Source organism: Dendrobates tinctorius, unplaced genomic scaffold (assembly GCF_039654945.1).
Source record: "Dendrobates tinctorius isolate UK_male_01 unplaced genomic scaffold, ASM3965494v1 ptg000035l, whole genome shotgun sequence".
Lineage (NCBI taxonomy): Eukaryota > Metazoa > Chordata > Amphibia > Anura > Dendrobatidae > Dendrobates > Dendrobates tinctorius.
Window position 1 is genome coordinate 5873121 of NW_027361703.1, and position 12743 is coordinate 5885863.

The window sequence follows — 12743 nt, forward strand, 5'->3', positions numbered from 1 at the left end:
CGGTCAGTATCACTCACGGTTATCAGACCATCCACTCCGAAGGTATCTCACGGGTCTCCTTCCTCTGGCTCAGACTAGCCAGCACTGCCACATGTGCCAAACACACACACAGGCTCTGTGTATATATATATATATATATATATATATATATATATAAAAGAATACAGCAGCACATGTGTTGGTGTATTCTTTTTGTCTATAAATATATATTATCTGTAGCTTTGTCGCCATAAAAGGAGGGGAGCCCAGACACATTTTTTGCACAGGTCGCAGACTGTCAATGTCCGCCCGTGTTCTCCGATAAGGAGAAGCATGTATGTAAAGAAGCCACAGCTATCTAATATGCAACTGTAATGTCTGTGATTTTTTTATTAAATTTTTTTTCTATTAAAAGAAACACCTGAGACATTTTCCACTACAAAGAAAAGTTGAATATAAAAAAATTACATCAAATGTATTTGTTTTTAACTAGAAACAATGTAAGCGCTTGTGGTGCACCAGTACAGAAGGGATGCATAAAGGATGTTTAACTCAGCATATGCCTTTAGCTGATGGAAGCGATTGTGGTCCTGGAAAGGTATGCACTTTAGACTTTCTATTTGGTTAGTATAGTTAAAATAAATTGAAGAAATGTCTGGAGTTACTCTTTAAGATCTCAAGATCTCAGTAAATTATAACATACTTTTCTAACATCTAAAGATTTAAAAGCAGTACATATATTATATTTAAATGGATATTTCAATGCTATAAAGTTGTGGCTGGGACTCCCACTGATCCTGAAAGTGTGAGGGCAAAAATGCTGGAACTATGTCCCCTTCTAAGCTTTTACTGCAAAGTGATGCTCTTGGCTACTCGGCTATGAAGGGAAATGCGAATATGCAAATAAAGTCCGTGGAGCCTCAAACACGGGACTAGCCAGATCTTCCTCCAGGGAAGGACCCAGCCTTTGCCGGCTGCCGCAGTGTTTTCTTTGACTGGTGTCTCTGAGGTCAGTGATTGTTTCGTGATGAAGGGAAAAGCAGCAGGCCACGTACAGGTGCATCTCACAAAATTAGAATATCATCAAAAAGTTAATTTATTTGAGTTCTTCAATACAAAAAGTGAAACTCCTATTCTAGATAGATGACTTTTGGGTTTTCATTGGCTGTAAGCCATAATCATCAACAGTAACAGAAATAAACACTTGAAATAGATCACTCTGTAATGACTCTATATAATATATGAGTTTCACTTTTTCTATTGAAGAACTGAAATAAATTAACTTTTTGATGATATTCTAATTTTGTGAGATGCACCTGTATACTTGAAAACAAAAAAGTTGCGTGTAGTGCCATACCAGGTCTATGGACCCTTTATTCTCAGAATCTGTGTATATCCCAAGGTCAGACTTCATGGATCATAAAGTAATGGTGTATCTTAGCAATATACCATGACTTAAATGGAATCTGTCAGTAGAATCAACCCTTCTAACCGTCTACTCTATATGAGCAAGTAGGACATAGGAAGCTGAATAATATACCTTGTTATCTGTGACTCAATGTATTATTCCAGAGATATCTATGTTTTTCTTATATATAAATGAGCTGCTCCAGACTATGAGCCAGACAGGCTATGGACAGGACGCTGATCTGCATGAGAATCTGCCCCCAGAGATTATTGTAAATAAAAAGGGACGTTACCAGTGTGATGTGTAACGGCCGCTCTCTGCTCTCCTGATCTTACTGCAGAGTGGTGTGTGATTATACTTGACACATCTGCAGGTTCCTCTCAGTGGTTCAGCTTCCATCTTACGTTCAGACATTGTTGTAATACAGCAGAGCTGTGAGAGCAGCAGCAAATGTGTTTGTTATGAGACAAAGTTCAGTTCTACTGTTCTGTGTTAGTTACATGTCTCACAGTGGTAATGCCTCCTTTTATCTAAAATAAGCTTTGAATATCACATTACTTTCTGTGGCCGACAAAACTTTTGTCTTGCCAAAATCTGACCATTCTGTGTCCATTAAATGATCAATATTTCTGCATTGATGGCAATTTATTTTCTTAACCTAAACCACATTTCAGAGGGTTTCAGCTTTCAAAAGAATGATTTATACAACCAATGGATGAATTTAACGTCAGGTTATAAGCTTTTATTTACACAACATGGATAAGCGACATAACTTCTGTCAGGGAGTGTAATCTTGCTAACATTTGCCAATACTGGTACTCCTGATTCATTTAGGCCAGAGTTGTGTGCCTTCAGATCTGTTTAGATGACAGATGAGTGCATAAGCTTGATAGAATTGTAGCAAACTCTCAGTTGTGAGAAGTATTATATTTGTGCAGGTTTTGAGACTTTGCATATGTCAGAATGTTTCTGTACACAAAGAAATAGGGAAGTATTAAACTGCGAGTTGCGCAGTTGATTGGTGTTTGTTTAATAGCCTGTTTACACAGGCAAACCATCTTTAGATGCTCAGTGAATAATCTACAATACACCATGTTCCAAATTATTATGCAAATTATGTTTTTTTTAAGTGTTCGGTGCAAATGACAGTCAGTCTAATAAAAGTCATCACCCGTTAGAGTATTCATCGAAATTTATTGAAGAAACCTCCCAATGATAACAGTATAATCTCCAAAATGAATAAAAACTCAAAATGCACTGTTCCAAATTATTAGGCATAGTAGAATTTCTAAACATTTGATATGTTTTAAAGAACTGAAAATGCTCATTTGTTGAATTTTCAGCATTAAGAGGTCACATTCACTGAACAAAAAAGCTATTTAACTCCAAAACATACTAACAGGCCAAGTTACATGTTAACATAGGAACCCTTCTTTGATATCACCTTCACAATTCTTGCATCCATTGAACGTGTGAGTTTTTGGAGAGTTTCTGCTTGGATTTAATTTCATGAAGTCAGAATAGCCTCCAAGAGCTGCTGTTTTGATGTGAACTGCCTCCCACCCTCATAGATCTTTTGCTTGATGATACTCCAAAGGTTCTCCATAGGGTTGAGGTCAGGGGAAGATGGTGGCCACACCATGAGTTTATCTCCTTTTTATGCCCATAGCAGCCAATGACTCAGAGGTATTCTTTGCAGCATGAGATGGTGCATTGTCATGCATGAAGATGATTTTGCTCCTGAAGGCACGTTTCTGCTTTTTATACCATGGAAGAAAGTTGTCTGTCAGAAACTCTATATACTTTGCAGAGGTCATTTTCACACCTTCAGGAACCTTAAAGGGCCCTACCAGCTGTTTCCCCATGATTGCGGCCCAAAACATGACTCCTCCACCTCCTTGCTGACGTCGCAGCCTTGTTGGGACATGGTCGCCATCCACTAACCATCCACTACTCCATCCATCTGGAACATCCAGGGTTGCTCGACACTCATCAGTAAACAAGACTGTTTGAAAATTAGTCTTCAGGTATGTCTGGGCCCACTGCAACCGTTTCTGCTTGTGAGCACTGTTTAGGTGTGGCCGAATAGTAGGTTTATACACCACAGCAAGCCTTTGAAGGATCCTACACCTTGAGGTTCGAGGTACTCCTGAGGCACCAGCAGCTTCAAATATCTGTTTGCTGGTTTGTAATGGCTTTTAGCAGCTGCTCTCTTAATCCGATGAATTTGCCTGGCAATCTCTTAACAGTGCGACGATCACGCTTAAGTTTTCGAGAAATATCTAATGTTTTCATCCCTTGACCAAGGCATTGCACTATTTGATGCTTTTCAGCAGCAGAGAGATCCTTTTTGTTTCCCATGTTACTTCAAAAATCTGGCCTGCTTAATAGTGTGGAACATCCAGTTTTCCTTTTATTGGGCTCACATGGAAAACTAATTATCACAGGTATCTGAGATTGATTTCAGTGATCCAAAGAACCCTGAGACACAATACCATCAATGGGTTTAATTGAAAAAAAAACAAAAAACGCTATGACACTTAAAACCAATTTGCATAATAATTTGGAACATGGTGTAGATTCAGTGCACATAGGCTGTCATTGTTCCTGACAGAATGACGATCTTTTGTGCAGAACAAAAAGTCATTTCACCAGACGAATGAGTGAATGATCGGCAGCCTGTGTAGATTGCACAATTATCTTGAAACGAGCGTTCATAGGAACTCCTAAATTGATAATCATTCAGTGTAAATTAACATTTATATCTTGAACATAGTGAAGAATTAAGCAAAAGCTTATTAAATTAAAGTTGATGAACATTTCAATTTATCTTGATTTTTGTTCACATAAAACCAAGAAACCCCTTAGATTAATCAAACAATATATATAATTTTTTTTGAGGTGGATTTTCTCCTTGACACCCTACTCTATTAACCACTGCATAGAGCATTTAAAGAAGCACTCCCATTAAAGTTTTTATCCTCCAGCAATTATCATATAATATAGCACTAGGTACTTACAATTGCTCATTTTGGCTTTCTACTTAGTTAATTCTTCTCTTTTTTCTGTTCTATGTATGCATTGCTGAATTCCACCCCTCTCTCCCATGCTCCTGAATGCCCCATGTGAACTGCATTGTATTTGTATATGGTATGCATTGCTTACCCATCTTCTTGTATCCATAATTGTACTCCATTCTTGTTATCTCTGCCACACATCTAAGTGGTCTGTATAACCCCTTCCCCCTTTTATGACCTTTGCTTAACTCTGTGCATTTGGCCTGGGCAGTCACACCCCACTTTCACAGCTGATTGTGTTTAGCTGCACATATATTCAGCACCATGGGTTTGCTCCAGACGTAGTCAGCTCCATCTACTTCAAAATCCATATTTCTAAGTACTCTGAATTAGACTAGAATTGGACTGGAATTGACTGTAAGGTAACGGACTATTACACCACAACAATGTTTCACCTTCTTTTTACCATCACCCCCATACTACTCTATTTCTCCCTAACTCCTGCAATCCCTCCACCCAGTAAGGAACTAGTCATTTCTCCTTCCATCCTTCCCAGCCATCTGTAACAACCCTGCTGGCATCACTTCATGGCCTCCCATCCCCCGCACACCAACTTACTTTCTGCTTCAAGCCATGCTGTGAAATCTGTCTGTTGCCAGCCCTGAGCTCCATGTGCTATGCCTCTTGTTCTCCTGCTTGCTCTCCATGTTTTCTGACTGTGTGTATAGGGGGGCGGCGCCTGAACTCTCTGGTTCTTATGCAGTCTGGGTGCACCTGGGTAATCTGTCCCTGACCAATCACCTGGAGCACTTGACTATTTAGTTTCGCCACTCCCACTGAAACATTGCCTGTGCAATGTCTAAACTCAGTTAGCTCCTTGCTGCTGAGCCAGCCAGGCCCTGTTCTGTATCTTGCCTTCTCTGAAGGCTCTTACTGCGTACTCTTATGTCTTGGTACCTTGCCTAGCATTTCTCTGTCCGCCTGCCAGGAGGCAGAATATCCTGGCCCTTGAGTCTTGGTCCTTGTGTCTTTGTCTGTGTCTCTGTCTGAACTCAGTCTTACCTTTGTCTATCAGTCTCCCTTTCTCCTTGTCCATGTCTCCCTTCCTTGCTGTGTTTTTCCTTGTGCCCTCCCTGTCTGTGCATCTGCACTCTCGCAGCTTTATCTGTGCATGTGCACTCTAGCCACTCTGTCTGCACGGCTCCTGCTGCCGCTGCAGAACCTCTTGCTGCAGCTTCTCTCCACAGACCTTGTGGTTCTGCTTTGCTCCATTCCTGCTGCCGCTGCGGAACCCCTTGCTGCAGCTTCTCTCCACAGACCTTGTGGTTCTGCTTTGCTCCAGTCCTGCTGCCGCTGCAGAACCTCTTGCTGCAGCTTCTCTCCACAGACCTTGTGGTTCTGCTTTGCTCCATTCCTGCTGCCGCTGCGGAACCTCTTGATGCAGCTTCTCTCCACAGACCTTGTTGTTCAGCTTTGCTCCACTCCTGCTGCCGCTGCAGAACCTCTTTCTGCAGCTTCTCTCTCCACTCCTGCCTTCGCCTGCACCTCCTGTGTGAACAGGTCCAAACCTGTTCCTTCTTATTTTACTCTTGCCTGCCTGCATCCATACCTGCACCTCCTGTGTGAACAGGTCCAAACCTGTTCCTTCATATTCCACTCCTGGCTGCCTGCATCCATACCTGCACCTGCTGTGTGAACAGGTCCCTACCTGTTCCTTCTCAAGCCGTGCCCGCCTGTCCTGTGTCTCAAGCCGTGCCCGCCTGTCCTGTGTCTCAAGCCGTGCCCGCCTGTCCTGTGTCTCAAGCCGTGCCCGCCTGTCCTGTGTCTCAAGCCGTGCCCGCCTGTCCTGTGTCTCAAGCCGAAGCCGGTGTGGGCGTTGTCTCGAGGTGGCCGAGCCCTATTGAGAACAGTCTAGTCCTGCAAGGACAACTACAGCTCCAGGTCGGAGCTTTGTATACGAAGAAGTTCATCTTCGATTGGCTGTCTGGTATGCCCATGGGTCATTCTGAACCAGAGATCCTGATGCCCATCTATGTTTGAAACAACCAAGTGACAAGAGGTGTCTGGTTCCCTTGCGTCGCATTCAGTCAGCAAAGTCGTCTTCTTCGCCTGGTTTACTAGTCGCCGAGTCAAGGTGTGAGGATGCCTCTGAAGAGGGGGAGGCGGTCTCAGTCTCCTCACACATCCCCAGCGTTTTGCTCCCAAGACCAAGGTAGCTGTCGCAGTCACGCCCCTTCCAGGGTAGTCTGGTCTGTGGCACAGTGGGGCCACAACCCCCGGCTCGCACCATTCAGCCAAGGCGCGAGCGTGACACCATCTCACCTCTTCGTCACAACTGTTCCTCCACATACAATCCTTTTTCTCTAGACACACACGGCCACATCATGTCCTATCCTGCTCCCACCTTCTAATGCTCTGTCTACTACTCCTCATTGCTGGCGATGTATCCCCAAATCCTGGCCCTCCTCAACACATCCCCACACTCATTTCTAACATCCTGCCACGATCCTCTACCCTTTTTTGCAACCATGACAACCTCATACCTATTCATCCAGCCCCCCGGTCCCCCTGCCTGGAGCACTATGGAACGCATGCTCTGTCTGCAACAAGCTATCTTTTATCCATGACCTCTTTATCGCCAACAAACTCTCCTTCCTTGCCATCACTGAAACCTGGCTACTCCCTCTGACGCAGCCTCTCCAGCTGCGCTTTCCTATTGCGGATTACATCTCTCTCACACCCCTCGCCCCAGCAACAAGCGTGGTGGAGGAGATGGCTTGCTCCGCTCCGATACCTGCTCCTTTACCCCAATTCCTTTGCCACCCTCCGCTACTCTTCCCTCGTACGAGGTGCACTCCGTCTGCATCTATTCCCCCTCCAACCTCCAACTGGCTGTCATCTACCGCCCCCCAGAACTAGCCATCTCCACTTTTCTCGACCACTTCACCACCTGGCTACTCCATTTCCTTTCTGCTGACATCCCCACCATCATCATGGGCGACTTCAACATCCCCATTGACACTTCCACCCCAGCTGCCTCTAAACTTCTATCGCACACGGCTTCCCTTGGCCTCACTCAATGGTCCTCTGCTGCCACACACAAAGATGGTCACACGCTGGACCTTATCTTCACTCGTCTCTGTTCCCTCACTAATCTCAATAACTCACCCCTCCCCCTGTCTGACCACAACCTACTGACATTCTCGTCCCTCTCCTCTCCTACTGCGCAACCCCCGCTCCATAAACTCGCTCACCCTCGCAGGAATCTCAAACACCTCAATTTACAATCACTCTCTGAGTCCCTTCTCCCTCTTACAGACAAAGCTTCCCTTCATGACACAGATGCTGCTGCCACTTTTTAGAACACCACAATAACAGCAACACTTGATTCAGCTGCCCCCCTCACGCAGAGCAAAACTCGTACAACCAACAGGCAGCCCTGGCTGACCAGCCTGACCAAAGAACTGAGACGGGTTTCCAGGGCCGCTGAGCGGAGATGGAAGAGAACCCATTCTACTGAGCACTTCAGCGCATACAAGTAGTCCCTTGCCAGCTTTAAGTCCACGCTCTCTGCTGCTAAACAAACTTACTTCGCATCTCTCATATCCTCCCTGTCTCACAACCCTAAACAATTCTTCAACACTTTCAATTCTCTACTCCGTCCCACAGCACCTCCTCCCCCTCCTCTCATTTCTGCTGAAGACTTTGCCTCCTTCTTTAAGCAGAAGATCGACAAGATCAGACAAAACTTTGGCCCGCAGCCCCCAATGCCCCTCTTAGCCGCTCAGCCCTGTTCTGCAAAAGCCAGCTTCTCCACCATGACAGAAGATCAGCTCTCCACCCTTCTGTCAAGATCACACCTCACCACTTGTGCCCTCGACCCACTCCCGTCTCACCTCATCCCTAACTTCGCCACAGTCTTCATCCCATCTCTAACACATCTCTTCAACCTTTCACTTACAAATGGTGTCTTTCCCTCATCCTTCAAACATGCCTCAAACACACCCATCCTCAAAAAGCCCTCCCTTGATCCATCCTCGGTGTCTAACGCCTGATATCTCTTCTCCCTTATGCCTCAAAACTACTGGAACAGCATGTATATCTTGAACTGTCGTCCCACCTATCCTCTTGTTCCCTCTTTGACCGGTTACAGTCTGGCTTCCGACCGCATCACACAACTGAAACTGCCCTAACTAAAGTCACTAACGACTTACTAACCGCCAAGAGCAAGCGACACTACTCTGTCCTCCTTCTCCTGGACCTGTCCTCTGCCTTCGACACCGTAGACCATTCCCTCCTGCTACAGACTCTCTCATCTCTTGGCCTCACAGACTTGGCCCTATCCTGGATCTCATCATACCTAACAGACCGAACATTTAGTGTCTCCCTCTCACACACCACCTCCTCACCCCGCCCCCTGTCTGTTGGTGTTCCTCAAGGCTCTGTCCTAGGACCCCTACTATTTTCCATCTACACCTTTGGCTTGGGACAGCTCATAGAATCCTACGGTTTGCAGTATCACCTCAATGCCGATGACACACAGATCTACCTATCTGGACCCAACCTCACCTCCTTACTGACTGAAATCCCACGATGTCTGTCTGCTATCTCAGCCTTCTCTGCTCGCTTTCTCAAACTGAACATGGACAAAACAGAATTCATCATCTTTCCCCCATCTCACTCTACCCCTCCACCAGACCTATCCATCAATGTCAATGGCTGTTTTCTTTCCCCAGTCCCACACGCTCGGTGCCTTGGGGTGATCCTCGACTCTGCGCTCTCTTTCAAACCACATATCCAAGCCCTCGCCTCCTCCTGCCGCCTCAAACTCAAAAATATTTCCCGGATACGCTCATTCCTCAACCACGAAACCACAAAAACACTAGTGCATGCTCTTATCTCCCGCCTCGACTACTGCAACCTCCTACTCTCTGGCCTCCCCTTTAGCACTCTGGCTCCACTCCAGTCCATCCTACACTCTGCTGCCCGACTAATCCACCTGTTTCCCCGCTATTCCCCATCCTCCCCCCTATGCCAAGCCCTTCACTGGCTTCCTATTGGCCAGAGTCTCCAATTCAAAACCCTAACCATGACATACAAAGCCATCCACAACCTGTCCCCTCCATACATCTGTGACATGGTCTCTAGGTACCTACCCGCACGCAACCTTCGATCATCTCAAGATCTCCTTCTCTACTCCCCCCTTATCTCTTCTTCCCACAACCGCATACAAGACTTCTCCCGTGCTTCCCCCATACTCTGGAACTGTCGCAACACATCAGACTCTCACCATCAACAGAAACCTTCAAGAAGAACCTGAAGACCCACCTGTTCCGACAAGCCTACAGCCTGCAATGATCCTCGGTCTACTGAACCACCGCACGACCTGCTCTACCCTCTCCTACTGTATCCTCACCCATCCCTGTAGACTGTGAGCCCTCGCGGGCAGGGTCCCCTCTCCTTATGTACTTGTGTGTCCCTTGTCTTACACATGTTTATTATACTTGTCTATATTTCCCCTTTTCACAAGTAAAGCGCCATGGAATAAATGGCGCTATATAAATGCATAATAATAATAATAATAATAATAATAATAATCAGGAAGTCTCTTATCCCTGCATTTATCATTTCCCTCTTCAACTCCTGACCCAGCTGCTCTGCTCCTCCTCCTGCCAGAGACTTTTACTGTGACTCATGACTCATACAGGGAAAATTGACCTCCTGGTTCTACATAGAAGTTAGAAGGAATGCGTTATTCAGTTTTTAATCATATGATTTCAAAGAACATGGAGAACAAAAGAATTAACTGGTAGAAAGGCAAAATGAGCAATTGTAAGTACACAGTGCTATATAATATGATGACTGCAATATATTAAGAGAATAAAAATTTTGATGGGAATGTTTCCTTAAATGCTATGGACACCATTGGGGAAATTATTTTCTATTTAAATGCATAAATTTTGGGATAAAATCATTTTTACAACTGAGCTTCAATAAGAAAATTGCACCATTTAGCTTTTACTGGCTTTGTGTTTCCTGCAAAATTCTGGCTGCAGAATGACTTAACTGGCAATCCTTTTAGAGTAAACCACAACACTTATGATCCACATCAAATTGCTTTTATTAAGTGTTTATCAATCTATCAATAACTTGTATTATTACAGATGAACAGAGACAGAACACTTGGATTCACCACCAATGTCCCAGTCCTTCCAGACTTTGATCACAGTGGTATTTACAATAATAAGACATAAAAATGTACAAATTCAGGAAATCAATGTAGCATACACCAATCTGTTTAGTGTTAGTCATAATAAAAACGTGTCAATGAGAATGAAATAAGGCAAGATAAATCATATGTTAGAGGAGATGTAGCCAATAATCACATGAAAATGATGCCTTTTTTATATGCATTTTATTTTAGATTTCTTGATGTGATTATTGCAAAAAGCTGCTCATATATGATTATTTTGCTTTATTTCATTCAGACTGACATGTTTTTATGATTTTATTACATCTAATACCATATTGATTGGTTTATGCCTTGTTTGGTTCTTGTATTGATACATTATTATGTCTTATTATTATAGAATACTACCATGATCAAGGTCTAGGAGGACCGATACATAAGTGGTATATTCAAGTGTTTTGTCACTGTACATATTAATACATTGGCCCATGAAGATGCAAGCTATTACTGGATTATTATTATTATTGTTATTAATTTTTATGGCACCATTTATTCCATGGCGCTTTACATGTGAAAAAGGGGCATACAAAGACAAGCAAAATAAACATGAGCAATACAAGGCACACACACATACAAAAGGAGAGAGGACCCTGCCCGCGAGGGCTCACAGTCTACAAGGGAAGTGTGAGGATACACTAGGAGAGGGTAGAGTTGGTCGTGCGGCAGTTCAGTAGACTGATGATCAGGTTGTAGGCTTTCCGGAAGAGGTGGGTCTTCAGGTTCCTTTTGAAAGTTTCCGTGGTAGGTGAAAGTCTGATGTGTTGGGGTAAACAGTTCCAGAGTATGGGGAAAGCACGGGAGAAGTCTTGTATGCGGTTGTGGGAAGAAGAGATAAGAGGGGAGTAGAGAAGGAGATCTTGAGAGGATCGAAGATTGCATGTAGGTAAATACCGGTAGACCGTGTCACAAATGTATGGAGGAGACAGGTTGTAGATGGCTTTGTGTATCATAGTTAGGGTTTTGAACTGTAGCCTCTGGACCATAGGAAGCCAGTGAAGAGCATGGCAGAGAGGAGAGGCTGGGGAATAATGGTGAGACAGGTGGATTAGTCGGGCAGCAGAGTTTAGGGTAGAGTGGAGTGGTGCAAGAGTGCTAGAGGAGTGGCCAGAGAGTAGGAAGTTGCAATAGTCATGGCGGGAGATGATGAGGGCGTGCATGAGCGTTTTCATAGTTTCTTGGTCAAGGAATATACGGATCCGGGAAACATTTTTGAGTTGGAGTCGGCAGGAGGAGGCAAGGGCTTGGCTATGTGGCTTGAAAGAGAGGGTAGAGTCGAAGATCACCCCGAGGCACCGTGCATGCGGGACTGGGGAAAGTGAGCAGCCATTGACCTTGATGGATAGATCTGGTGGAGGGGTAGAGTGAGATGGGGGAAAGATGATTTCTGTTTTATTCATGTTCAGTTTTACAAAGCAAGCAGAAAAGAAAGATGAAATAGCGAACAGACTTTGTGGGATTTTAGTCAATAAGGAGGTGATGTCGGTAGATCTGTGTGACATCGGCGTAGAGATGATACTGCAAACCGTGTGATTCTATGAGCTGTCCCAGGCCAAAGGTGTACATGGAGAAGAGTAGGGGTCCTAGACCTGAGGCTTAGTGAACACCAACAGACAGGGGGCAAGGTGCGGCGGTGGTGTGAGAGAGGGAGACACAAAATGACGAGATCCAGGATAGGGCCAAATCTGTGATGCCAAGAGATGAGAGAATCTATTACAAGAGGGAACGGTCTACAGTGTCAAAGGCAAAAGACAGGTCCAGGAGGTGGAGGACAGAGTAGTGTCACTTGTTATTGGTGGTTAGTAGGACATTCGTGACTTTAGTTAGGGCGGTTTCAGTCGAGTGATACGATCGGAAACCAAGTTGTAACCGGTCAAAGAGAGAGCAGAAGGAGAGGTGGGAGGACAGTTCAAGATGGACATGCTGTTCCAGTAGTTTTGAGGCATAAGGGAGAAGTGATATTGGGCGATAGCTAGACAGAGAGGATGGGTCAAGGGAAGGTTTTTTGAGGATGGGTGTGATTGAGGCATGTTTGAAGGATGAGGGGAAGACACCATTTGTAAATGAAAGGTTGAAGAGATGTGTTAGGGTT

At 44.6% G+C, this 12743-nt stretch overlaps 1 protein-coding gene across 1 annotated transcript in view; it reads left to right on the top strand.

Annotated features, from left to right (window-relative positions):
- The window catches only part of ADAMTS20 (ADAM metallopeptidase with thrombospondin type 1 motif 20), a 266796-nt gene that overhangs the window by 177366 nt on the left and 76687 nt on the right, over positions 1-12743 (top strand). The window contains exon 11 of the mRNA XM_073573240.1: positions 473-577. Within this exon, the coding sequence (XP_073429341.1) occupies positions 473-577 (105 nt within the window). The remainder of the gene's footprint in view (positions 1-472; positions 578-12743) is intronic.